The sequence below is a fragment of the Pelodiscus sinensis genome, chromosome 22, assembly GCF_049634645.1.
Source record: "Pelodiscus sinensis isolate JC-2024 chromosome 22, ASM4963464v1, whole genome shotgun sequence".
In the NCBI taxonomy this organism is placed as follows: domain Eukaryota; kingdom Metazoa; phylum Chordata; order Testudines; family Trionychidae; genus Pelodiscus; species Pelodiscus sinensis.
The window spans coordinates 24,023,826-24,049,428 of record NC_134732.1 but is presented as its reverse complement, the minus strand read 5'-3'; the positions used below and the strand labels follow the sequence as shown (position 1 = coordinate 24,049,428).

The window sequence follows — 25,603 nt, the reverse complement described above, 5'->3', positions numbered from 1 at the left end:
TTCTGTCTGTAGGACAGTAGCTGTCCTCAACTCTGTAAAGTGTTTTACTGCACTTTGCATCACCATAAATTGCATTGTACTGCACACAGAAAGCTGCTAAATAGAGTCCACTTAAATCTTGATGGAATAGACTAGTTAAAATTATAATTATTTCCTCCATCAAACTAAACCCTGTAGAATACAAGAGAGACCATTAAATAAAACACTATTACAGGAGTAAAGTTTGTGTGTACCAGACAGAAAATTATGACTATAATTTGACTAGTTAAAGAAATATACCTCTAAAATATATCAGTAGCGTGCCAAATCGAAAATATACATTTACAAAACTATTCTCTGTATAGTTACATTTAATTAAAAACAAAATCTCTTTTAAAATAGTGCTTCAGAGATTCAATTTTCCATGTATCCATTTGAGATAATTTAACAAGGCTGCCTGATAGATCTGAAAAAAAATCAGTAACAAGTCTTGCAAAGAATGTTTAGGAGTGAAGGAACATTACAATAATTACCAAATAGTACTAAAAGTTGCACGCCAACCAAAATATTCTCATAAGCCAAAGGTATTATTTTGATTTTATATATGCATACAGTAAACCACAAAAAAATCCTCTTAAAATAACATTAAAGATCAAGACTAAACCCACAAGAAAACTCAGCGATATGTCTGGAAATCTATTCTGACATTTGGTCATTAATTCACCTCTCTGTGCTCAGGTATCTACAGCCTCTCTTTTCAATTTTTTAAAAAAGTTTTATGTTAAAAAAGGGAAAAATCCCTGTAATCTTAATTTTATACTCTCCCTTGATAATTATTCATCCACTCTACCAAAATGGCTCAAAAATGGATAAATATGTATCTTGGGAGCTATAAAATGTGAATTATTGATCCAGCTGTCCAAACATATAAACACAGGTTTTTAAAATTGTCCATCATTACTGATCCAACACAATGTAATGCAGCTGATAGGTATGGCCGTATTTCAGATATGGATTATTTATCCAATTGGAACTGTTTAAAAAACAGGTGTTGAAATGAATTTAACAAACTGTTCATAATATGCATGTGTGCCTTTTGTACTAATAACATAATAAATGTATACAAACATTACAGAAACCAATTAGTCAGCATGTGCAGTGATTGCTTTGCAAACTTCAGCATTTTTGAGACTTTTCAAAGGCCAGGAAGTTATGGAGTAAGGCCTGAAAAATTTGAATTTGAAAAACAAAGGCATGTTTGTCTCAGCGACATGTAAAAAGCATCTGAAACCTCAAAACTTCTATTTTTTAGACTCCTATAATTTGTTTAAACAGCCAAAATTACACCCACACCCACCCACCCACCTACTTTCAATGCTGACCGCATGCCAAGTTTCAGCAATGAGGGGTATTTTTTCTGCTGAGTTTTAAACTTGGTTTTCGCGGGGAAAAAAACTGGCAATGCCTGAATTTGAGGGGAAAAGGAGACACAAAAGAGGACAGTAGAAGCTGCATTTATTAAGCTGAATGGAACACATCAGAGTCTTCTTCTAGCTTGGGTACTGAAGACTGGTTGCCAAACATGGAATCACACTATGTACTTCAATCTCCCTCATAGCTACATTCTCCTCCTCAATGCTGGGAAGAAGATTAACTAAAACTATATTGCTCAGGGAAATTGGCGCGATGAAAAAGAGGTAGGATAATACACTATTTAGTATTGTTGTATAAAGAATTCCACTCATAGAATTACAGAAATTTCAGAAATTAGAGATGGAAAAGACCCATGAGCATCAGTCTAAATCTTTTTTAATCCTCCCAGAAGTGACAAGTCAGTGAGTGATTATGAAAATCATCAAATTATTTTCTGAAGAACCAAAGCCTGTTTTCCTTGTATTGCAATGATACAGGCACAGCGCTCTCCAACAGAACAAATCCCAGGATTGCAGAGAGTTTGAGGTTGAGGACCCTGGTTTTAACATTTTCTATAGAAAGTTGTGTATGTTTGTGGTCCAGTATAAATAATAGCAATTCTAAATCTTCTCAAAACAAAATCTTGGCTTGCCTTCAAGCCCCAGATAGACTTTAATCATTTGCTCTTTGAAAATATCCCATACATATTATATCCTGTTTGTTATCATTTACTTCCCTACCTCTTCTTCCACTCACTCAGTAAGTACCCAAATAAAATAAAAACAAAAATTTCTCATTTGGGGCCTGCAAAACTATTGTCTCCTTTTTTAAAAAAGGAAATGGCACAAAAGGATTGAAGAGGTACATGGGGTGGCTGCTGCTCACTCTTGTTATGCCAGCGGAATGGATTCCTTTATGATGCCTACCTTGATATAAACATTCCTGATTAATGCCAACAGCCATTCATATTGGGGTGTGGTACTTAGGCTTCCGTCTTTAAATCAAATATATTAGACCAAAAATGGTACATAACTCTGCTAGAATCTAGATACCTACCAGGGTCTGGCTAAAAAGATATTCAGTAGGTAGAGGGGAATTTTTATGGAGATGGGGAGAGCAGGGACTCTCCTATAGATTACCTCATTGCAAAGAAATAACCCTGAATAAACTCCCTCGTTACCCTCTCTCCTTTTCAGGCACTTTTGCTCCTGTTCTTTGTGTGCCATCCCTGTGTAGCTCACAGAAGATGTGTTAGACAACCCAAATTCCAAGTCTCCTCTGAACTGCAAGCTGAGGGCTTCCCGCCATGAGACAAGTTCAGAAATGGAATTCAGTGAAATGTCAGTCAAATGGGAAAGTCTTAAATGAATGAGACTACTGCTTGGGGGGCCAAAGAAAACCAGCAAGCCCTCAAGATGGGCACTAAGTCCCTTTTTAGCCTTCAGAAGGCACACTTGAGCCCAAGCTAGCCACTGAGCCTTCCCACCCAGAGACTCCACCAACCACCAAATGATGCATGACGGCCATTATGTCCTTCTCCCTATGAATCTCTGTCTGGCCACTCTAAGTAATAACTAGTCCTATGCTCTCTTCCCTGCCCCCCCCCCATTAAAAACACTGTAGAAAAAACAACTCAAGCAGCATTGCCAGCTATTTGAGCCTGATAATCTAGCCAAAAACATTGGAATTTGGTGCTAAGGAACAGAATGTACTCTACATACTCATACTAGCAAACTGCCTAGGAGAAGGATGACAGGGAACAAAGAAAGAAGATATTGTTATTATAAACTATACTGGTAAAAGAAAACACAGAAAGACCCTTTCTTTATGCACCCTGGTCCTTGGATCCTGCCAGCTTGGGGTTCAAAGCCAACCTTGCACTAATGTGCAATGTGCTACTCAGTGCAAGGGGCAAAAAAACCCTTCCTTTGGGGAAACTGCCTCTTTTACTTTAACAGCTGGTGTTTGACATGTTAAATCGCCAAACAGAGAAAGCAAAGCAGATCTTGGTGTTAAGGGAATGATGAGCTAAGAGACATATGGTGGAGACATCAGCTCTCCACTCTCAGTGGCTCGGTGACCAGCACCTTTTCCCACCTGGACGAACAGGAAGAGAGAGCAGCATTGTTTGTTGGCTGGGGAGGGGGAAGGCCTGTGGAAGGGTTTTGTATCCTTGGGGTGGGTTTAAAAAGAAGATGAGAATCCTCTACTGACTCATACCACCTGGGACATGGAGTGGGTTGGATCTCAGGGAGGGGGCCCTGCACAGGGGAGAGACTCTTGGGTCCTTACTAGCAACTGGAACAAAAAGGGGGATTTGGGATCCCACTTCTGTGCTCAGGAGGGGGACTCTGTGGCACAGGAAACAGGGAATGGGCACTGAGTGGGGGGGAGACCACCTCTGTGATGTTTCAGAGCAGGGGACCCAGAAGCTTCCTCCCCAGCCTTGTAATCTCCAGCAGAGCTTCTGTGACAGGGGACATCTCCGGAGGTCTTGGGCAGAAGAGATTACAGAGACTGGAGGGGAGGGAGAACTGTCTCGATGGGGGGGAAAGGGGAAACTATGACCCCTCCTTTTTATCCCTATTGCAGCCTTCCAGCTGGGAAGCAAAGGAAGGGCTCTGTCTGGGTCACATTCCTTCACTGTGCCACTCAAGGAAACAATCTTAGGGGCCTCCCTAGACCTCAGATGCGGGGCGAGACAGGGACCTTCTCTCTCCGAGCCAAAACCAAGGGGGGCCTCGTGCCGGCTCGGTGCGAGCCCCAGTGAATTGCAACCTGCGTGACTCCTCTAGGGGGAGAAAGAGTCTCAAGATCGGAGGAGCCGCCGGACTGGTTGTATGGGGGGAATAGAGAGGGAGGAGCAGAGGGGCAGGCCTAAAGTGGGGGGAGAGGAGAAAACAAAGGGGTCCCGAGGAGGGCCCAGAAGGGACAGGCCTGCAGGAGGGAAAGGAGGGAGGGTTTCTATGGGGATTGCAGGGGGGCCAGGCCTGCAAGAGGACGGGGTGAGGAGTGAGGGGCAGATCAGAACCCCGGTGTACTTGTGTGCGAGGGGAGCCCCAGCAGGGAGGAGGGGGGAATTTAAGCCCCCTATGGCGGCTGCAGCTGTGGGGTGCCCGGACCTGCCTCCTGGAGGGGCAGGCTCGGGAAGGGTTTTTCCTCTCAATTAAACCAATTGAATGGAGCTAAATTGCTGGTGCGAGCGCTCAGTAATTCCCTGCGCTGGTGATGAACCTGCCCCCAAGTCCAGCGCCCGGCTGGAGCTGCCAGGGCCAGGGTCACGAGTTGGGAATCAAGCGGGCCCTGCCCCCTCTGTCCCCGTCTAGCCCCTCAGACCTCCTCCCACCTGGCTCTGGCCCCAGGCCCAAACTGCCCCCGCCTCCGAGAGCCGCCCGGCAGAAACCCCGTTAGTAGGGGCTGGTCCGCTCTTCGCTGGGGCTACGTCTGGTTTGGTCCCGCTCCTGTCCCGAGAGGCCTCCCTGGAATCAGGCGCAATTCAACAGCAGCCGGGCGCGCAAGACGCTTCCTTGCGCTTCGAGGGGCGCGCAGCCGGTCCCCAGTACTGTAGGGCCCCCGTTCCTTTGAGGTCCCCGGAGAGAGTGCTTGTCCGTAGATGCAATTTTCTTTGGAGGGCCCGCTCCCGGGAGCGTGTCCCAGTCGCCAGCCCCAGCAAAGCGGGCTCCCCGAAGTTGTACTTGCGGTTAGCTGACAAACTTTCTTCTGCATAAACACACTAGACAAAATACTTGAAAACATCCCCAGACAAGCCTGAAATCAGGAAGCCCCGCGGCCGGGGAGGCGAGTGTGATTTTTCTCACTCACCTGCTGGAAAATATTCTCGCTTGAGAATCTCCAGTTTGCCTGGCTTTGTAATTCGTTGGCAAGGAGAAATCTCCCTTTAATTCGTCATTTGTGGTTTGATTTTTGTGCAGAGGTAAGAAAGGCCAGGGGAGAAATGAAAATAAAAGAGAGAAAACAAGTTCTCCAAAAACTTTACGTGCTTTTCACTGTATTTGTTGATTTGCAGTTCCAGAGGAACTTTTGGCTGATCCCGAAGAGAGCCAGTGCTAGAGACATTCCCAGCTCCCCCGAGCCTTGCTGGGGATTGAGGTTGGGTAGGGGGCAGGGAGGCTCTTTCGTTGCTCTCTGGATTCATCAAAACATATCGCGATCTCTAGATTTATTCTTTAAAAATAAAGAATTCGATCGCGAAGGGAAATGAACGATCTCTAGCGCTGCGGAAGGCCAAGCAAAGCGAATCCAGGGGGTAAGAGTCACCGCTTTAACCTAGCACAGAGACTTTCCGCTTTACAGTACCAACAAAACAAACAGAAAGAATTTAAAAAAACGTGCACAAGTGCACACCTTTCTCAGGAATAGCTGTCCTCTCCCATTGTTTCCCCAGCCCGAGATTTATGTCCGCACTATGTATTTAACCGCCTTCCTATTGACAGAGTTTATATCCTCCGGCTAGTAATGGAAGAAAATATTTCTTAATGTGAGTCTTTGCTCTTCGCGAAGATTATGTGCATTTTATCAGTTTGTGGGGTTCTTGGCATGCAGGGTACATCTATCATTTCTAGGGATATTTTCGTGTCTTCAGATTAAAGGGAGACTAGATATGAATGAGTAAAATATTCCAGGCTGTGGGAGGTTCGGGGTCCAATTCACAAAGGGAGTATTTTATTCAGAATTCTTTACAGGTGCTTCTGTGTTCAGCAAGCTTTCAGCCATTGATTTACTGACCTAAAAAAAACCCTCCCATCAAACTCTATTCCAACAAGTGAAAGAAAAAATTATGATCATAGGAGCAACTCTTACAAAAAAAAAAGAAAAAAAAAGAAAAAAAGAAAGAAAGAAAGAAAAAGCTTTTTGAAGTTCCGGCTTCCTTCTAAGCTATTTTCCACTTGTCAGGCTCTATCCTCATCTAAAATCCGTCAACCATTCCACCCCACTGCAAACTGGGTCTGGTTTAAGAGGGAAAAAAGAGTCAATCCAATTTATGCTCGAGATGAAACAATTGAAGTTTACTAAATAATTTATTTCTAAACTGCGGTCAGATTTTACATGTCTCACCCCTCGCCTTCACAAATTAATGCGTGTGGTTTTATTTTTAAAAGAATATGGTATATTAGACACAAACCCCAACTGGCAAATACTGTTCATTCTTGGGCATCCCTTCAGAGTGGAGAACAGTTACACGCACACGCACAGGCACACACACACACACACTAAAACTGTTTTCTTTTAAAACTTAAAAAGTCGTGCACTTTGCAATCCGTTACTGTTTTGTTTTAAATCAAACGACAAAATGGGTCGATTTCCAGAATCTACTTCTTTTATACTCACTTCAGTTAAGAGATTTTGTTTTAATCTTTAAAAGGAATTGAAGCGAGGAAGGTTGTTTAACCTACAGTTTCACAATCAATGCCGAAATAAAAAATAAAATAAAAACGGGGGAGTAATTCTTTTGAAAAGGAATAAAAAATAATGGCAAATAAACGTGGTGAGTTTAAGAAGCCAGGGAGCTATAAAGCTTTCTCGGGCTGCGCACCTATCCAGGACAGATGCTGATGGTTCGGTTTATTGGTCCTGTGAACCTGAACATTTCCCCTGCATAGGGAGACAGGGAAGGGCAATTTAGGCTAATACCTCCTAAACGAGTACAATTGTAAACTTGAAACTCCTGTTTTCTATATATTTTAAAACTTGGAGCGAATCTAAGGAAAACGCCACAAACACCTTTCAAAGCAGAAAAGGAGTTTTTCCTCCTCAAACCTTTCCAGTGGCACTCCCATTGACTTGTGTACATTTTCCAAATTATATAGCAATCACTTAAACAAATTCCAGGTGGTAAATGGCTTCTGAAACCTGTTTTCCGGTTAAAGTTGCGCCTTTTCTCGTTATTTTTAGACCAAATGAGTAATGTTTGCGCATCCATCCCCATTGTTCCCATCCAAGTTGCGCGCAAAAGAGGCGCAGTCTTAGCCGCATCTCCCCCTCCCCCCGCACTGATTTGCAAAGAGCGCACAATCTACAGGGCTGGGAAATCATTAGCAGATGAGGAGATTTTCACAAAGACATACATTGCGCTGCAGTTTTCCTTAATGTAGTTTTCTCTTTTTTCTAATATTGAGTGGTAGAAAGTAAAGCGCTGTCCAGAGCAGCACATTTCAGAGATTTACGAGAGACAAAGAGTTTGCACCAAACAGCAGCAAATTGTAAGTTTGCCTGAGGCCCCCCCATCCTTCCAAAAAAGTTCAAGGCAAAACTGAATCTCCCTCCCCCCCCATGCATGAACGTCATAGTAGACAGAATTCCAGTCTGCCATGGTTGAAGGACTCGAAGAGCTGTGAAAAGGGGGCAGCATTGCTAAAAAAATCAGGCAAATGCTGATTTTTCTTTAAGTGTCTCCTTCTGTCACAAATGTTTGCCGGACACTTGGTCTCAGAGTTTCCAGAGATTTGTGTCAAGAGAAAACCTCGTTCCCAGCACATTTACTGTTACTTCTAATAGAACTGAGATCCAAATCTTTCCCTCTGCACATATCCTTTTCTATCTCACCCTGAGCCAGGAAACCAGTAAGATACAACCATTCACACATTTTGTTACATGCAGCTTACAAATCATACGTTATAGGAAGAGTAAAGGACAGAAAAAATGTTCTTTCATGGGATGAGCAGCCAATAGGAATTCCTGTGCCTGTAAAATCACAACGCTGAGAGGAAGGGAAACAAGCTGGGATATTAGCTATTGAAATGTAGGGAACTGGAGAGCCATAGGTTTCTGCAAAGGCACAAGCTTGTCCCGGAACCCAGCTCTGTCCCTGCAGACTCCTTTCTTTGCTGCTGCTCTGAAATTGGGAGGGGGGAGGGGTTGTCACTTGAGGCTAGTGCACAGAATAGCGGTTTTTTAGTTCTCTGAGCCTTCTATAATTCACAGTTGATGAACCAAACTCCAGGAAAACTGGCACCGGGCAAGCAGTCCAGGGCTTGCCTGCAGATGCCTGCTTTCTAAAGACAACTCCTCAGCTCACAAGACTGCACTGGGCAAATCCATAAGAACTCTGCACCCCCGCGCCAGGAGTTCCAGCACAACCCCATCCTTCTTCCAGCGGAGTTCCCACTGAAACCAGGGCGTTGCGTTGCGTTGCGTTTTTTACCTCCTCTATACCAAAGTCTTTGGTGCAAGAACTCAGGAGTGGCAAACCAATTCACCCAACAGCAGCCCTTAAGAACTAACTACTAAAGGAAATTCACAGCTCTCTGAAGTGCTAATTTACAATCTCTGGTTTCCAGATTTTATTTCAAACTACACTCGTTCCCCCTCTCTCCCCCCCACTCCTTAACCAGATGACCTTGCTTCAAAACGTTTTATTTCCAACTGAAGTGAAAAATGCGAACATATCAGCTTCTGTAATTGCAGCTTGACAGTACTTGATCTCAACAATTATGCTGCAGCTAAACTATTATTAACAGTTTAAGCTAAAATCAAGAGAAGCCTCCCTTGAAGGGGAACAGAAACAAACCAGCGGCGTTGCTCTGCGCGGGGAGGGGTCTCTTACCTGCATTGTAAGCTGCCAGATCTGCCCCAGGCCCTGGGCTCTTCCTTTTTCTGGGTCTCCCCTTCTGGACAGTCCCCACGCCGTTGTAATAAGGCAGTCCCAAAGTATTGGCAGAGCCCGCTGCCAGTGCTGGGCCCTTCCCAGCCGCTACATCCGAGTGATTGAAATGCACCTGGTACTCCCCCTGGATGAGAGTCTCGAAGTGGAGGCGGCAGTACACCAGATTGTCCTTCATGCCAAAGTGGTCGCCGGTGGTCAGCATCTTGCTGCAAGTGGTGCAAGTAAAGCAGTTCAAGTGATATACCAAATCCCTGGCCCTCATGACCATTTCGGAGGCGGAGATCCCCAGGTGACACCTCGCACATCTCTGCACCGAGAACCGCCTGCAAAACAGAACCGCGAGAGGACACACATGAGAGCCGCACTCGGTGCTGCTCCTCTGGCCAGAAGCCTTTCTGCAGGCCAGGCTGGGCGCCAGACCGCGGCCCGGGGGCGAGCCAGGGGCGGGAGACAAGGCAGTGAAGTTTGCAAAGTGGCCTTTGTCTTCCTGTGCCCTAAACTCCCAGCGCTCGGAGCCCTCGAGGGCCGGAGACCCAGCCCGAGGGGAGCCCCGTCTGCCAGGTCCCTGCCGCAGGACTCGCTCGCAGAGCAGCCGTTTGGGCTTCCCATCCGGCCTGGCCCTGCCCCGCCGCCTCACTTCTGCAAACAAACGTGCCAGGAGAGCGCCTCTCAGGGCCAGGGGACCCCGGGCGCTTTTCTGCCGCTCCGCTCGGCAGCCCCGGCAGGGAGCAGGCCTGACTTTCCGCCTGGGGGCCCGGGCGAAGTTCGGCATTGCCAGCGCCACTCGCCCGGCCTCCTCCTTTCAGCCGGGCGTGTTGGATGGAGACAAACACCCTCGCCCATAGCACGTCCCGCCCTCGCGTGAGAACGGGGCGAAGCGATCCCCGGAGCCTACCGCTCCATCCAGCCTGTCCTTGGACCCCTTCTCCAAGGCAGGCTCTCTGCGCCTTGGGCTCTGTCGTGCAGCTCGCCCAGGGCGGTGCCTGGGCGCATCTAGAGGGCCACTGGATGGGCGTTAATGAGTCGCCCTGATCACTGTTGTTCCAATACTAATTGCCCCGGCCAAGGGGAACGCCACGTTGTATCTGGCCCCTGGCTTCGCTTGCGGTGCAGGGAACCGAGGGAGGGGGCACGTGCTCCGAGCCAGCCTGGAGATCAGCTGGGCTGAGTGGGGTTCGTGCCCAGGTATTGGCCCATTCCCCCCAAAGACAGCAGCCTGTCTGTCCTGCCTACCTCATTATCCGCCCCCGCCCCGAGGGAGACGCCTAGGGAGCACAGACCCTGTTCCGTAGGGAGGGTCTGCTCAGTGCCCCCCTGATGCAGTTCGCGGGGGGGGGGGTACCACACTGCACTGGGGGAGGTCGGTCCTTACCTGTAGTAATCCTCCTTGCAGTAGATGCTGCCGTCCTTGCTGAAGCAGGTGAGCTCGGACTCCAGGTTGAGTTTACATTCACAGCACTTCAGGCAGCGCATGTGCCACTGCTTATCCACTGCCAGGAGGTAATAGCGGTCGGAGATTTTTCCCCCGCAGCCGGCGCACAGGGCAGCCCGGTCACTGCTGATGGAAGGCATGGTCTGCTGGGGGGAAACAATTGCAGACAGTTGGAGACAGAGGGAGAAACCCTCCTGCACCACAAACCACCCCTCCCCCTCCGCCCCCAAGCCCAGTTGCCATCGGGGCTGGGCTTCTCCTCTCCCACTCCTGGGGGCTCAGGAGAGAGACCAGAGAAAAGGGAACTCCGAGGAGTCCAGCCCCTGCCATCCTGACCTGCTCCTGCCCGGGGAAAAGTGGGGTTTCCTTTAGATTTCCAAGGCCTAAAATATCTGCCCCTGTCCCACGCGAAGGGCCGTGCTTGTTGGCAGAGGGGATAGGATGCCAGAAGGACATATTACAGGGTGAAGGGGAAGGCCATCCGGGTTAAATCCAAGAAATGGTATATGTGACCTGGATCGGCCAGTCCCAGAGCGAACAGAAAAGACGCTGCTGGGCAAACAAACAGTCCTCGGGCATATCGCAGACAGTTCATCTGAGATATCTGTATCTATATACCCGTACAGTGGAGCCACGAAGAGTGGCTGTATAGGAAAGGCTGTATATGCGCGCGCTTGTGTGTATGGGTATTAAAATCCGGGTGAATTACAGATCCTGGCCGTTACAGAGTCAGAGAAAGCTCTCTGCAAATTGATTCCAAAGAAAAGGTATCCCAGCCCAAAGAACTAAGCAGATGAGTCAATAATACTGAAGAGGATATGCACATTACTAAGTTCAACGCGCAGAATGTTTTAGCAAGAATACTACATAGTCTGACATGTGCAATCAAGAAAAGAGCAGAAAAACCCGCATCAGAACACTTTGGGTTATACCAGGATAAAGTTGAAAGCAATAAACTAAATGTAACCCCTATATAATTTAATAGTTTAGTGTCAGATCACAACTCAATCGAAACTTCCTTTTTAAAAAATCTACTCAACTTCCACTAACGAGAGAGAAAATAATGGTGGAAACCACTTAACCCAAAATGTAAACATCTGTATATCTTTTATCCTGGCTACTAAAATAATATTCAAGTGGAAAGATTCAAATGCAAAGCACTATTTATTGCAGACCTTGGAACTGGCTTTTTCTACATTTCCCCCTTCGTTTGCTATTAACATGGCACCTAAACCCCTTATATATTTACTTATTGTGGAAAGAACAGATCTGACGGATACAACTTTTACCCTCTCCAGCACCTTAAACTGGTGCGCAATGCAAAAAGAAAGAAAACAGCTAAAAGGAACGCGAGAATATAGATATAGTGAAGGGAATGTCTCAAAATATACTAGAACTTAAGTACAAGTCATAGAAATCATTTGCGAATAGCCCAAATGCCTATATTTCAATGAATCCATTATTAAAGTGTATATTTAAATGAAAATATATCAATGTATTCGTACGCTGTCCTAACAGCTCCATTGATCGTTTGTCTTTAAAGAGTTAACTGAATCCTGATTAGTGATCGTTTTATAGGCAAAAGCAGCTTCCTGTAAAGCCCGTTTAAATAAAACACTATTTTTGTGCTTTATCCGTCCAGTGACATGAATATCTGGGGATCTAGTAATAGTGCTTAAGAAGTTCATAGTCTAAGCCACCGTTTATTTTATATACATATATATACACACACACGGTGGCTTACATATATAAATGTCATAACAATTATGCCAAGAGAGATCATTTGTCTAATTCAAACACTGTTTACCAGCGGGGAAAAAAGAAACCAAACTTCTCAAAAGAATACACAAATATTGGAGCATAAACCAGGTTAAAATCTTAAAGATACGAAGGCTTTCTTTATAACCGTTATTTCAACTTTAAACATACTGCTTGGTAGGTATTTTCTACTGACAAAAATAGTGTAATATGGAGAAACTAAAAAACGCATTTGGAAGGGTTGGTTTTTTTTTTTTTTTTTTTTTTTTTTTTTTTGGTGCACATGGCTATATCAGCTCTCCGGGAAAAGGAATATTTGACCTAAATGCGGATCTCTTTGCCTACCAAGAGTTATCATTCCCATTTAATAAAATGTGGGCTACATACAAATTATGAAGGAATAAATACACATGGAAAATCTCTTCGGCTTGATTTTAAATTAGTCTAAGTAATTTAGAAGGAATACATTATTTTATTCAGAAGTATCTATTTTATTGCATACATGTAAGAATATATATTAAAACTCGTCAGATACAAAATGAACCCTAGAAAAATATTTTAGAAAGGTAGATTTGTGTCTTCCTTTATAACCATCGAAATTCGACTTATATTTTTGTTGTAATGTAGCCAGGACAGATTATATTTGTTATTATTCGTTATTAGCAGTAGAAAATGGATTATAACTTCACAACTAGCTGTGTAGTGCCTTAGTGTATTCATCCCATCGGGGGGGAAAACAAAACAAAACCGAGAAAGAGAGAGATTCTTTGGTGGCTGTGCTTTTCATTTTGCAGACAGGATGCTTTCTCTTCTCCCTAAATCTGGCTACACCAAAATGTTAAGTACATAACAGAGCATGTCGCGTTCTTCCCAAAAACTTTAGAAGGCCAGACAAGCTGTGGGAAGGGAAGAAAGAGGAATTCGTGGGCTCTTCCAAAAGACTGCTGCTGCTTTTTTCCTGTCCTTGCAAGGGCAGTGCCTTTCAGGTCATCCGTCCGTTACAATTATTAATTATTAACATTATCAAATTCATGCAAAGCCCTTCGATTTTATTTCACTGCCTTGGGTGCACTTATACTTATTTTCGTGTCCTTATTACGTCTTCTGAGTTATTTATTATTTCGGCGTAGGGTCCCCCGTTTATTATTGTTAAGGGGAAGCGCCGCTACAGTTCTGGGGCGGGTATTTTTAGGGGAGTGAGGGGGTATCTCGCCCGCTCTCTCGCCTCCTACCGTTTCGGTCTCTCCCCTGTCTATAGCCGAGCTGATGGCTGGTGCTTCTCTCTTGGCTCTGCGGTCCATCTCATCGATGACCCCGTGCATCTCCGAGCCGGACAGGCTGTGGAAAAGCATCGCTGAGGAAGCGGAGGAGGCCCCGAGTTGCGGCTGACAGTTGTCGGGGTCCCTGCAGGAGCCCAGCACTTGCGTTAACCGGAGCCCTCCCCCATGCATCTAGTGCTGCCGACCCGTCTGGCGTCGAGCTCCGGACTTTCCGCCCGGCAGAAGCTCTCCGGAGCGCAGCGCAGGCTCCGATCCGAGGATTTCAGGGGGGCGAGGGAGCAGGGGCGGTGGGGGGGGAGGAGGCAGGGGGCTGTTGGCGTTGCCGGCTTCAGGGCTTGGCTCTAATCAGTTGCGTGGCTCCGCTCGGGCCCAGCTGGCAGAAGGCTGGGCAGGTTCAGTATCAAACCATCAAACCATCTTCGGCGCAGAATGAATGAGAGAGCCCGGACAGCCCCCTGCGCTGCCCCGCGCGCAGCCAGCCGGGGAGAGGGGCCAGGGCAGATGCCAACGCTGGGCGATCACAGCCCAGAGGGCGAGCAGCTCAGGGGCCAAGTCTGCTCCTTTCCCCGCTCCTCCCCCAGCTTCTGGGGTCCCATCGGGGAAGGGGGGGAGGAAGAGTTGCACGGGCCCGCTGCAGCCCCCTGCCCCCCAGACACCCCAGGAGCTGCGGGGGCGCCCTGCTGTTCCCAGGAATACAAGTTTGTAGCGGCGCCGCGTGAGTAACGGGGGGCGGAGGGGGGTAGCTGCTGCCGCTCGGCGCAATCTCTTAAAGTGCGAGCGAAGCTTCTGCAATCCCAGCCGGGCGCAAGCCTCCGCGCCTTTTCTACAGCCTCTCTGACATCATGTCCTGGCCAGCCCCCATTGGCTGCCGCAGCGCCCGGCCCTGGCGGCATGTGCTTGGGATGGAGGCCCTGAGTGGAGACTGGAGAGGCATGGCGGGGAGGGGCGGCTGGAGTTTTCATGCTCTTGAGGCTTGGATGCGATTTCCCACTTTTGCAACAAAAAAACAAACAAACAAAAAAAGAAGAGAGACAAATAATAATGCTTCTTCCCCCCCTCGCCAGAGCCGTCAGTTTATGCACGGAACATCCGAGCAGGTGGGGGGCCCAGAAACCCGGCAGGGGTCCTGTTCTCTGCTGCAGACCTAGCCCGGGCCCCTTGGCCCCATGCACCCACAGAAGAGAGTGCGTGGAGCAAAGAATCTGCAGCAACTCACACTCAGGTCAGCATCGGTAAGAAGATTCGCACCAACCAACTGGTACCACCAAATGATGGATAGGTTACACTGGTCGCTGTAAGTGGGCTGTCAGAGTGAACTGAGCAGGGGACTCAGGAGGCCAAGGAATGGTTTACACTGGGAAATTATCTGATCTGAAACATTTAAAATTCATTGAATGCAATCAAAATCATTCACCCTGCTTCTGAAATATAGATATAGCTAGAACAGGGCTGGGTAAGATGTGCTCCAGGGGCTGGATCTGGCCTGTCTAATACTTTGATGGGCCCTCAGACTGTATCTGGCCACTCTCTATTTATACTTTGCTGCCCTTACCACCGAATTTACAAGTGATGGCTCAGGCAGCAGAATCCCATTTAAATGTCTGCGCACTCCCAGTTGCAGTGCTACCATGGCAGGAGCCAGAGCTATGAGCCTTTAAATAGCTGTAGCAACCTAAGGCAGCTGCGAGTCTACGTGGTAGAGGCAGGGCCAGTAGCCCAGAACCCTTTGCTGTGTTTTTAATTCAAAGCCTGCAGTCCTAGACAACTCTGAGGGTAGGCTGCCCCATCCCTTCCATCCCAGGCCATGCCTCTTCTTGAGGAGGTGGAACTGGCCTGTTACCACCTTGCAAAATTCATTAAGTGGCCCCCCTGTGAAAATTACTGCCCACCCCTGAGCTAGAATATTGTCATTGGTGCCATTAGATTTCACTAAGACTCTCACAAACTGGTCCTTCTCACTTCTTTTATTTCTAAGTTTAAAGCCAGAGAAGCCTCTTCCTAATTTAAGGAAAAGACCTCAAGGAATCCCCCAGTGAAAAACAAAGGAAATGCAACAGGAAATCTTTCAAGGGTTCTAAATATTCTCCAGAAAGATAGAAGACAAGGGAGGTTTAAGTGTTCTGAGGTCAAATATCAGTATTTTAATTATGTTAGTAAAGGGATTAAGTTGGAAAATAAATTAATTTACTTATGAGCTATATATCCCATGTAAATTCTGGTGAGTAAAAATTATGTGTATTTATTATTAACAGTAGTGGTTGACATCTTACAGATGGAGTAAAACTATTAATATTTATTTCATTGTTATTGTTAGCAGTAGTAGTGGTCTGCCTCTTCCAGTTATAAAAAAGTGAACAAGGCTACATTTAGCTACTGATGGAATTATTCCTTTTATTTCTTTCTTGGTTTTATGTATTTCTTGACATCTTTATAATAAACTAGACTCACTGCTACCTTTCCCTTTGAATAGTTTCAACTGCTTAAATACATTTTCACCTCAGAGTGAGGAACAAGGTGTTGTCAGCATATTATGCCTCACAGAGATTTATATAAAAAAACCTCAAGAGCCCTTGAGGAGTTGTGCAGAATGCAGGCTAATCTGGCATCTGTGGGATATAGCCAGAGAATGTGCCAAAGTTCTCAATGCTTGAAAACAAAGGGAACTGGTATTTTAATTCTGATTAGAAAGTGCAACAGAATGATCAGATTTGTACAATATTTCTCTTGACAATCTGTAGTTTATTTTGTATTTTCATATTCCTGTTTCTTTCATATATATATGAATGTACATGGACAGATGTATCATCACACACGTTGATAACAGGCTATGTGGCTTTTGCTCTTTTCCACACTTTATTTACCACTTCTCAACTAATCAACATGCAAGACCTCCCTAATATTCTCTTTGACATGTGGTTCACCTCCATTTAATAGCGTACAGGTGGAAAATATGCAGGAAAAAAGTTACACATAGTATGGTTTGCATAACATTATGTCTTATCACAGAACACAATTCCATTTCTTTTACTTAGGTAGCTTGCTATATGTGTTCTGTATCTATACATCGTATTTTCCTTAGCTATCTAGATACACATTTAATCCTATGATACAGAACTTATTGCACATGTTCTAAATATATTTATAGTTGAAACAGGCTATAGACTCTTCTACTTAATGTCAGGCCTCAGACATTGCTAATTATTTTTAAAATATTAGATTATAATTTATATAATTATATTGAATTAGTGGGTGGAAACAATAACCCAAGTGATATGATTAAAAAGGTATGGCAATGACAACCAGTTCATAGGCTACTATATCTGATTATCTTAAGTGATATACAAACACAAGAAGGCATCTACCCTTGCTAATAGAATACAATGAGGAAAGTAAAAGATTGTAAACACAAAGCTGCTAGTGTACATACTGACACATGAATGACATTTACATTGTTCAGACTAAAAAGCAGGATATTCTCGAATAATAAACAGAGGAAAACCCACTGTAATACAAGTCATGTTTTAAATCAAATAGAGTCTCTTTTGAAATGGGAAATTATTCATTAAAAAAGTGAAGCTTATAATAAAGTCCCTTAACCTGTATTTTGTAGTAGGTGACAGGTGAACAAATCACAGGTCTTGAGTTTCTCTACCCTGCCTCTCTCTGGTAACGTCATCTCCAGTACCATCTGCTACCTACCAGCTAAACAGACCAACCACATAATGAGGTACCAGCTTCCACCCAGCTACCGTGACTAAATCAGAACAAAAGAATTCAACGCCTCCTTCAACAAAGGGACACAAGTCTAAGCTGTCTTTGCTAATTGCTGGGTTTCAGGTTGTGTGTTACAGATTTTAAGTGAGCTGCAAACTTGCATCCATACTTTATAGCTGTTGGATAAAGATATTACGAATAAAAGATAAATGGAAACGAAAGGTAAGAAAAAATAGAAGAAAGCTCAGAAAACAAGTAACTAGTTATGGCAAATTAAATACTGTGGAATAATATAAACATGAGGGAGAAGGGGGCAGAGTGATTGATATCTCATATGTTTTTGATGCCCCATACGGTTATTAGACTGCAATATACGGGACGTACAATAAACTATGAATTAAAATGTAATTGTAGCTTCAGGCATCTTCTTCATTGTCTGCTGTGGTGTTATGTCTTCATGCACCGTGATTGACAAGGTGTAATTAATCATCTTACTCAGTTGTAAATATGGGCACCCTTCACAGTAGGCATCAGGAAGTGTGTACCAGCAGAGGAAGCAATAGTTGACGCTGATATACCATTAAATCAAAATGAAAAGACTTATATGTTCAGAAATGTGTGTTTGGTGTGATGCTGTTATCGTTTATTTCTAAAATACTGTACCAACAGATTTACTTGATTTGCAAGTTAACTACAACATTAACTGGTTTTATTTATTTTGTCTCTTCTTCATTTTTATAGGCAATGATGTTGTTCTCCTAAAATGTGAGACAGTTTTCTTCTTGACAGCAAGTGGAGCCCAGCTCTGCATCTCCCTCTGTCACTGGAGAAAGACTAACATGCTTCAGATTCAGTTGCTTTCCAGACGGACTTGAAATGATTCAATGAAATGATTACTTCATTCATCTATCATGTTTTATACTTTTTGTGCAACAAAGTGAGACACTGTGGGGTCATTTTAAAGTAAAAGAGAATAGTGATATAATCCTACTAAGGACATCAGATTATTTAAAAATAAGACAGATACTAACATCATCCTAACTGTAAATGAATGTATTTGTAAAGGTAGTTGAACTTTCCAGAGTGAAGCACATTTTATGTAGCTGTTTCTTTTCTACACCATCACTGTCCTTATCCAGCTAGAGCAGCCTGATGCATGAGTCATAGAAAATTATATTTCTTGCTTATTAAAGTGGTTTGTTTTAGGAATATCTGGTAGTATATATTTTTTCACTTGCATAAAGATGTGGAGAGAATAACTGGCAACCTATTTAAATGTCCTTTCCTTAAGAGATGTCTATGACATTTGTTGGGGATTTTAAACATTTTTATTGCCTTTCTAAACTGTTAATTATGTATTAAAATGTATTGCTGTCACCAGTCCAACATGAACAAAGCAATACAGTGAGTTGCTTGAAATATTTCAGAATGGTATTAATTACAAGCATAGTAATAAATGAAAATTCTAAAAACCTCTCCAATTGTATTTTTTTGTAATCCCAATTGATTAATGTTTTATACTAGCACGTGGCAAAAAATACTATTTCAGGGACTCGGCAGCTAAATGATCTAAGCCCAGAATCTTTGGGGTAGGGTAGCATCTCTTGAATCTATAACCTCATCATTTGCTCAAATCTGAATGAGCTCCCTTACTGTGTCTCAGCAATACACCTAGTTTAAGACAATGCAAGCAGACCACTTTCCAGAAGATGTTCAGCAAAGAATGTGTTTTATTCTGATTTGAAAAACTGTCAGTCATTGATAAATAAGATCAGATATCATTACTCTATAATAATATCTAATTGTATTTGCCTGATTTGCAAGAAGAATAAACAATGTTTCTAAGGACAATACTGAGGATGATTTACCCGGATGTTGTATACAAATTGCTTTGTCACTGATATAGGCAATTGACTTCAGAAATAAATACAACCTTGTAAGTATGTGTGTGTATGCATGTGTGTGTAAATACACATCTCTCAAACCTAATATATACATAGTCTTAGATTTTTTAGTTTATGGGAGCATAGATATTTGAATAATTCTGAAAACGCCTTTATGGGTGTCAGAGAAGGAGGGGAATCTTCAACCACATGATCTTCTCTCCAGAGTCCTGTTAAGTGTACTGTACTTAAAACGGAAACAAGAAGTGTGAAATATAGGTTTGAACATGATATGTCAGAAATGTAAAGGTTGTAAGCCTTTTTAGTAACCGGTATTAATATTGTATTAAATGTGATGAAAAGGTAGATGTTGGGGAGAGGGGCTGGGCTCACATGCAGTTTTGTCAAGGTTTTTATCTGTGATTATGATTCCAGATGTATCTGTTCCCTGAGGAGAGGAATGAAGTGAAGTTGGCATGTGACAGGTGTTTTAAGGTGTTTGGCATAGTTTCCCAAAGTGATGACAAAATGTTCATTTTTATTACAGCGAATCAGTAAAGGAAATACAAATGCATAGGTCAGTGGTTATATATTTTAGTTAAATAATGGATTATTATGTTGGTGTCTTTAAATCTACTATCCTGAATCATCATGCATCTGTCATTAAATAATACCTCAAGTAGTATGATTTTAACAAAAAACAAAGCTTGTGATTATGCAAGTATGTAACAAAAATAAATATTGCAACAAAATGTCTCTGCTGCAACTGCTTCTTAATGCTAATCTATTTAAAATCTTATCCAGGATACTTCTGAGTTTCTTTAATTGCTAATCTGGTTACTATATAAGACTGTACACTTTAGGCTCAAATAACTGCAGTAAAATTCTTCATAGGAATACACTTCTTGCTTAGCATAAACAGATAGATTTTGTTTTAACAAAGTGGTGAAGGTATTTTGACTCACTGAAAACTATTATGTCTAAATGCACATAAAGAGTTTAGATGGGAACGTTCCTGCCCTCCCCCACTGCCCTTTTTCACTATGTAGTAGTATCAGTAATTCCACTCTGACAGCAGGGCACTAAGAACTGCATTGCCAGGCAAACAGTCACTCATAAACATTTTACAAGTTCCATATCAACCAATCCTAGAGGTTTTTGGGGCCGCCCTGATTGGATATATTTGGATTTGGTAAACACTGCTACATAACAAAAATAGGGTTTGTAGTGAAAGACTTCACTAGTACTGCCTCTTCTGAATAATCAGAGACTAAGAATATGACTCAGTCCATATTTTACTTAGTTGCTAACTAAAACTTGTATCCAGCTACAAATATTTAGATCAATGTGCTGAGTATATTCCTTTCAGTTCTACAATCAATTTTAACCACATCAGAAAGCACTTCAGATTCCTAACACAATATTAGACTCATTTAATGTAAGGAAACCTCCTTCATTGGTTGTGATTGGGAACATTTTGTATTTTATAGGTGTATTTAAGAGGTTATCAATAGGGGAGAATTGTCTGTGGAAAATCTGTCTACAGTTGAAATTTTTAGATGCAGAAGCTGAAACGTCTAACAGTCACAACAGTATTCTCGTACCTGCCAGACACATATTAGAAACCAAGTATATCTGTTTTTAAAAATCAAACATCATTTCTCTTTATTTTCTGTCATTTGTCATCTCCAACGACATCACTTGTTTTTATTTTTCCCGTGTGGAATATCTGTCCTTACAAACTTTTCATTTTCAAGGATTCTACCAGGTTTTTATCACTATATTAATTTAAAAAAACTCTAAATAGCCACAACTTTATTTTACTTTATTTTTCCATGTGTGAAAATCATTAGCAAGCCCCATGCCATTAAATTATAGATAATGGTGTGCAAGCTTTCACACTTTGATTTTCTGTAGGATAATTTTTCTCATACATAATTAACCTGACTAAATAAAAACAAAACTTGAGATGCATTACAGTACAATTCAGAAGCTAATTATTAGAGTATGTGTTGATTCTATACTAGAGATTTGAGAACTTAATTTATCCTTTAAAATTAGAACTATGGTGCATGTCAAATATGAAATGTGTGGCCTTCATGCAAGCATAACACTTGATCACCAAATTTACTTTAAAGCAGTACATATAAATAGTCATAAATAGAAGTTTGCAATCAAATAGTGATTACTATTTCATATAATATTTGCAAGATATCTGGCCATTTAATATTTATTCTCAATTTCTCTGAATTGCTCTAATTGCAGCTCTCTATTTTGCATTTATTTCTCTTTGCAAACACTACATTATTCACCCTCTCTTGTGCTTATTAAACAGTGCCACCTGCACCAAATGAAACAAAGCTTCCCATCAATCTATCCCAGCTGAAGAACCCTGACTATATATTATCATTAATTGAGGATCAATTGTACTCTTGAGTGTGAACCAGATAGAGTAACTGGAAGAAAAATGTAAAAAAAATGTAGGATGTACTTTAAAGAAATCTTTTAAACGATATGTTCTTTAAAACAGAGAACCTAACCTTGTACCAAGCACTCTTCATCAGCTCTGCACTGTGACTCAAGTAGCAATTAGCAGGTCCTTTAATTAATTAACTATTCCCTGTACATGGCTGAGATGTCTGTGGAACTAACGTCATTCTTCATAAGTGAACACCAAATCCAGTCAATATTTTGTCACTAAAAACCTTTATCTGGACTAACCAAATGCCCACCATATGTTTTGGAAAAACAGTTTCAAAATAAGCAAGCAGGTAGGAAAACCAGATGCAAACTTTACAGAACTAATGCAGGGATTAGAGCAGACAAAAATACAAATGGAATGGTAGATACAAACATCATATGCTAGAAAATATTTGAAGTAGCTATACATTATAAGGAAGAACCAAGGCAAATATTGCAAAGGTGAGAACAGCTTAGAGACATATTTAAGTAAAAAGAAATTATTCATTCAAGTTCTGTCATTTAAAAAAATGAATATAGTGCACCCTTTAAAGTGTTATGTGTTTTGTTCAATATACTGCTTATCTTGAACATTGTCAGCTCTCAAACAAGAACAGATTAATTAAGTGGCAGTTCAGACACAATAAGGTGAAAGGCCATTTCCAACCAATCAGTGACATTTTGCCAAGTGTATGCTATCTGAAGTTTTCTTGTAAGTATAAGTGATGATGGTTATTTTTTGTGTCATTTGAATTTGGAAAAATTAAGATATGTTAGGAGATTCCAAATATGAAAATGACTGAATATATTCAAGGGATATATTCAAGGTATACACTGTTGATATTTCATTAAGCTGCAGTTTCTATATAGATAAATCTGTAACTATAGATCTGTGTGTTTATGTGTGCATATAGATACTATAGCTCTATGTTTACCTATGTGTATTAACAAATATACACACAAATACAGAGATTTATTCAAAGCTGAATATTTATGAGATTTATTAATTTTTTTAATATGTAAGTTTATCTTATGATATTTCTGTATGCAGGATAGGTATTATCAATTTACTTAATTTACAGCATAATAAAACTCAAAGTAGACCACTTATATGATTTTATAAGAATTACACATTGGGCTCTTTCCTTTACAATGTGAAATAATTTGGCTTGCAAAACAAACTTTTCAACTACAGTAAATTAAAAAGAACCACAAAATATACAACATTATACATTTTTAAGACGTTTTAGTTATCTGTTGGACATAATATAAATATTGAGAAACAAGAAAGGACAGCTTTAAATATTCAGTTTACGTGACAAATATACAGATCTACTCACAAAGAATATCTAATTAGAGCCACTCATAAAAAAACCCTAAAGTTTTTGTTTATCAAAATGAATGAAAATAGCTGGATTTGTCTATGGTTTGATAAAGAACTTCCTGATAACATTTCTTCTATTCCGCAAATATTATTGCAGGTGCAGTTAAAGAAATATATTCTGGCATAATTCAAAGTGTAAGAAAAGCTGTGAGGACCAACAGATAAGCTATGACTGCATATCTGTTTTTCTAGTGTAAATCTGCTCTTATCAATTATTCAGTATTTTTGTTACACAAAACTGTGTCTTAAAATTTGAAATTGCTGTTCACAATTTAGCCATGATAGGGGAAAATATGAAATGGTAATCTTAATATTTGGAGCTCTAGTGTGATAATCGACAGCACACATTTTCCAATCGGTTTGGCAATTAATCCACTATTTTGTTACATCTGTGTCAAACAAAGGTAGAGTCTAATGCAATTTCTTACTGTTCATTTCCCTGACTCTTTTGGGATATAAAGAATCGTGCACAAATACTTAACAGTCTGATCAATAACCATTGACCGTTTTGAGGTTCTCGTACCCTAACAAGCACAGCTTGATCATGTATATTTGATCATTGGAAAAATTCAAAGCACCTTGGTACAGCAGAGCAAGCCCTTCTGTAGTATCTTTTTTGTTTCTTAAAGCATGCATGCACCAAAATGTAACTATATCTTTGATGGAAACTTTATTGCTCATGTATTTGATGATACACAAGGCAATTAATTACAAAGCTATATATGTATCTGTAACATTTCTTATCAATAGCAAACATAAAATACTGTTCTAACATTTTAGGAGAGGAAAAGTGTGGCTGTGTCTATGGATTCAGTGGACCCCAGAGTGTAAGTCTAAAAAGCCCTATCGTTATAAATCTTGCATTCCTGTTAAGTGTTGGCATGCATGTTACACAGAGGTGTGTTTATTTTAGTGGAAATATTGTCATAAAATCCTTTCCCTTACTATCTTTTAAAAATATGTTCACATATATATAAAATCAATGAATATGCAAGCTCCAGACTGTGTTAATCTGGATCCTGCTTAATTGTTATGTGGAGATAAAATTCTATAGAAAAACATTTTATGTGAAAATTTATCATTTATGTTAAGTTCAAATATTCACTGTTCGTAATTCAACATCCAGTGATTTTCATGCCGAAATTTCAGATTATCATTAAAAAAATAACATTTGTGCTACATAGCTGCCTTTTTTACTTATAATCATAATATTTATTCCAACTTTCTGGGCTTATTATTTTAGACAGATATCAGTTTAATTAGCTTAAGCTGTCATACTCTAATAAATACAGATGGGTTGCCTAGTTCAATAGCATGAAGGTGGTTGCAGATTTCAGAAAGCGGAGATAATAAATGTTTTATACATGATCATGTAAACAGCAAAAGGACAAAAATAATTACCTGATAAACTTTCCATTTCTGAATTTCCCCTAAATGCTTTCTGACCGATTTTTCTAAAGAAATCCACACAAATTAAGTAAGTCCTCTAAATATCTGCAGCATCTGCTGGTTCAGACACCTTCCTTTATGCAGAGTACCATTTTCATATGATAATACATGTAATATGATATAGAATGACAGAATGCATGACAGTTGCCCATAATACATAGAAAGTCACTCAAAGGACAGAAGCGACATTTGGATAATTAGCATCCATTGGGCAGTCAATCATGCGAACAGAAAAAACTGAACAAAACCCACAATGGAGTTAGAAAACAAAAGGGACCCTAGCCAGTCTCAGGATTAACTGCTCTAAAGCGATCTAAATGCTTTTGTATCTAAAGAACTGAGGCTCCCAGGGTTGCCCTGTTCCCCTCTAGATACCCAGGGAACTAATTGTGGCGATCAAAGTTAAAGCGTTCTCTCTTCTTTATAGACTGCTAAACACACAGAAAAATTATTTCTCCATTCATGTTCATTAAACTATTTTAAAGTTAAAAATTGGTGCCATGTCCTTTTGCCAAGTGAAATGAGCTGGAGTATTGTGATTGTCCTGCTTTTATAGGAATACAACAGCCCACTTAATAAGCATGCTTTTGTTTGGTTAATATTATTTTGCTCTTGCCCAGTTTGGTACCTCTTTTTTCCTGGATAACGAATGCAATTGTCATTAAAAACACTCGTGTGAGAAAGAACCTTAAACCAGGTAGGAGTAGTAATAATAGTAATAATAATAATGCCGATTAACAAAAGTAAGCCGGAAAGATCTGTTAATTCATTAGCGGGTTATTGCCACTTCTCTGAAATAAATTTTCTCTCTCAACATTTGCAGCCCAAATAATTCATTTCCCCAGGATTAGCTGGAAGCTGAGGGCAGTCCCCTCCAAAACCCCATCTAACCAACAAACGAGAGAGAGAGAGAGAAAGAAATACAGAGAGCCTCAGGATGTGGAAAGTCATGAAAATACCTACCCCAGAGACTGTATTCCCATAGGATCCTCCTCATACAAATTCCAACTTGCCTAATGCCCTTAATGAATGAAATAAAGAGAGATTTCAGAAAGGCCCATGCTGGTGGCTCCTTCAGGAAAGTGTGTGGTTTGAGGCATAGCTGCAGCAGTTCTGGGAGGGAATCGGCTCCGGTCCCTATCAGCCAAGCAGACAGGAATCATTGGGGTGAAATCATCCCCTCTTACACGTTTGCAATTGACTTGAAATAACATCACGACACCTTTG

The 25,603-nt window shown here is 41.7% G+C and overlaps 1 protein-coding gene and 1 long non-coding RNA gene across 5 annotated transcripts in view; one reads left to right on the top strand and one right to left on the bottom strand.

Annotated features, from left to right (window-relative positions):
- Positions 1-25,603, bottom strand: part of LHX2 (LIM homeobox 2) — a 76,112-nt gene that overhangs the window by 12,538 nt on the left and 37,971 nt on the right. Inside the window, exons 1-3 of one of the 4 annotated variants that reach the window (XM_075905657.1) lie at positions 13,439-14,220; positions 10,389-10,594; positions 8,957-9,339 (exon numbers count right to left, since the gene is read on the bottom strand). In XM_075905657.1, the coding sequence (XP_075761772.1) occupies positions 8,957-9,339; positions 10,389-10,594; positions 13,439-13,657 (808 nt within the window). In that variant the 5' untranslated portion in view covers positions 13,658-14,220. Of the gene's footprint in view, positions 1-8,956; positions 9,340-10,388; positions 10,595-13,438; positions 14,221-25,603 lie in introns of those variants that run through there. The other 3 variants (XM_075905658.1, XM_025184049.2, XM_025184050.2) reach the window with 3 other exon arrangements.
- Positions 14,418-19,922, top strand: LOC142819335 (uncharacterized). The gene is made up of 3 exons (XR_012897196.1): positions 14,418-14,708; positions 17,097-17,422; positions 17,942-19,922. It is a non-coding gene; the product is annotated as an uncharacterized LOC142819335 (long non-coding RNA).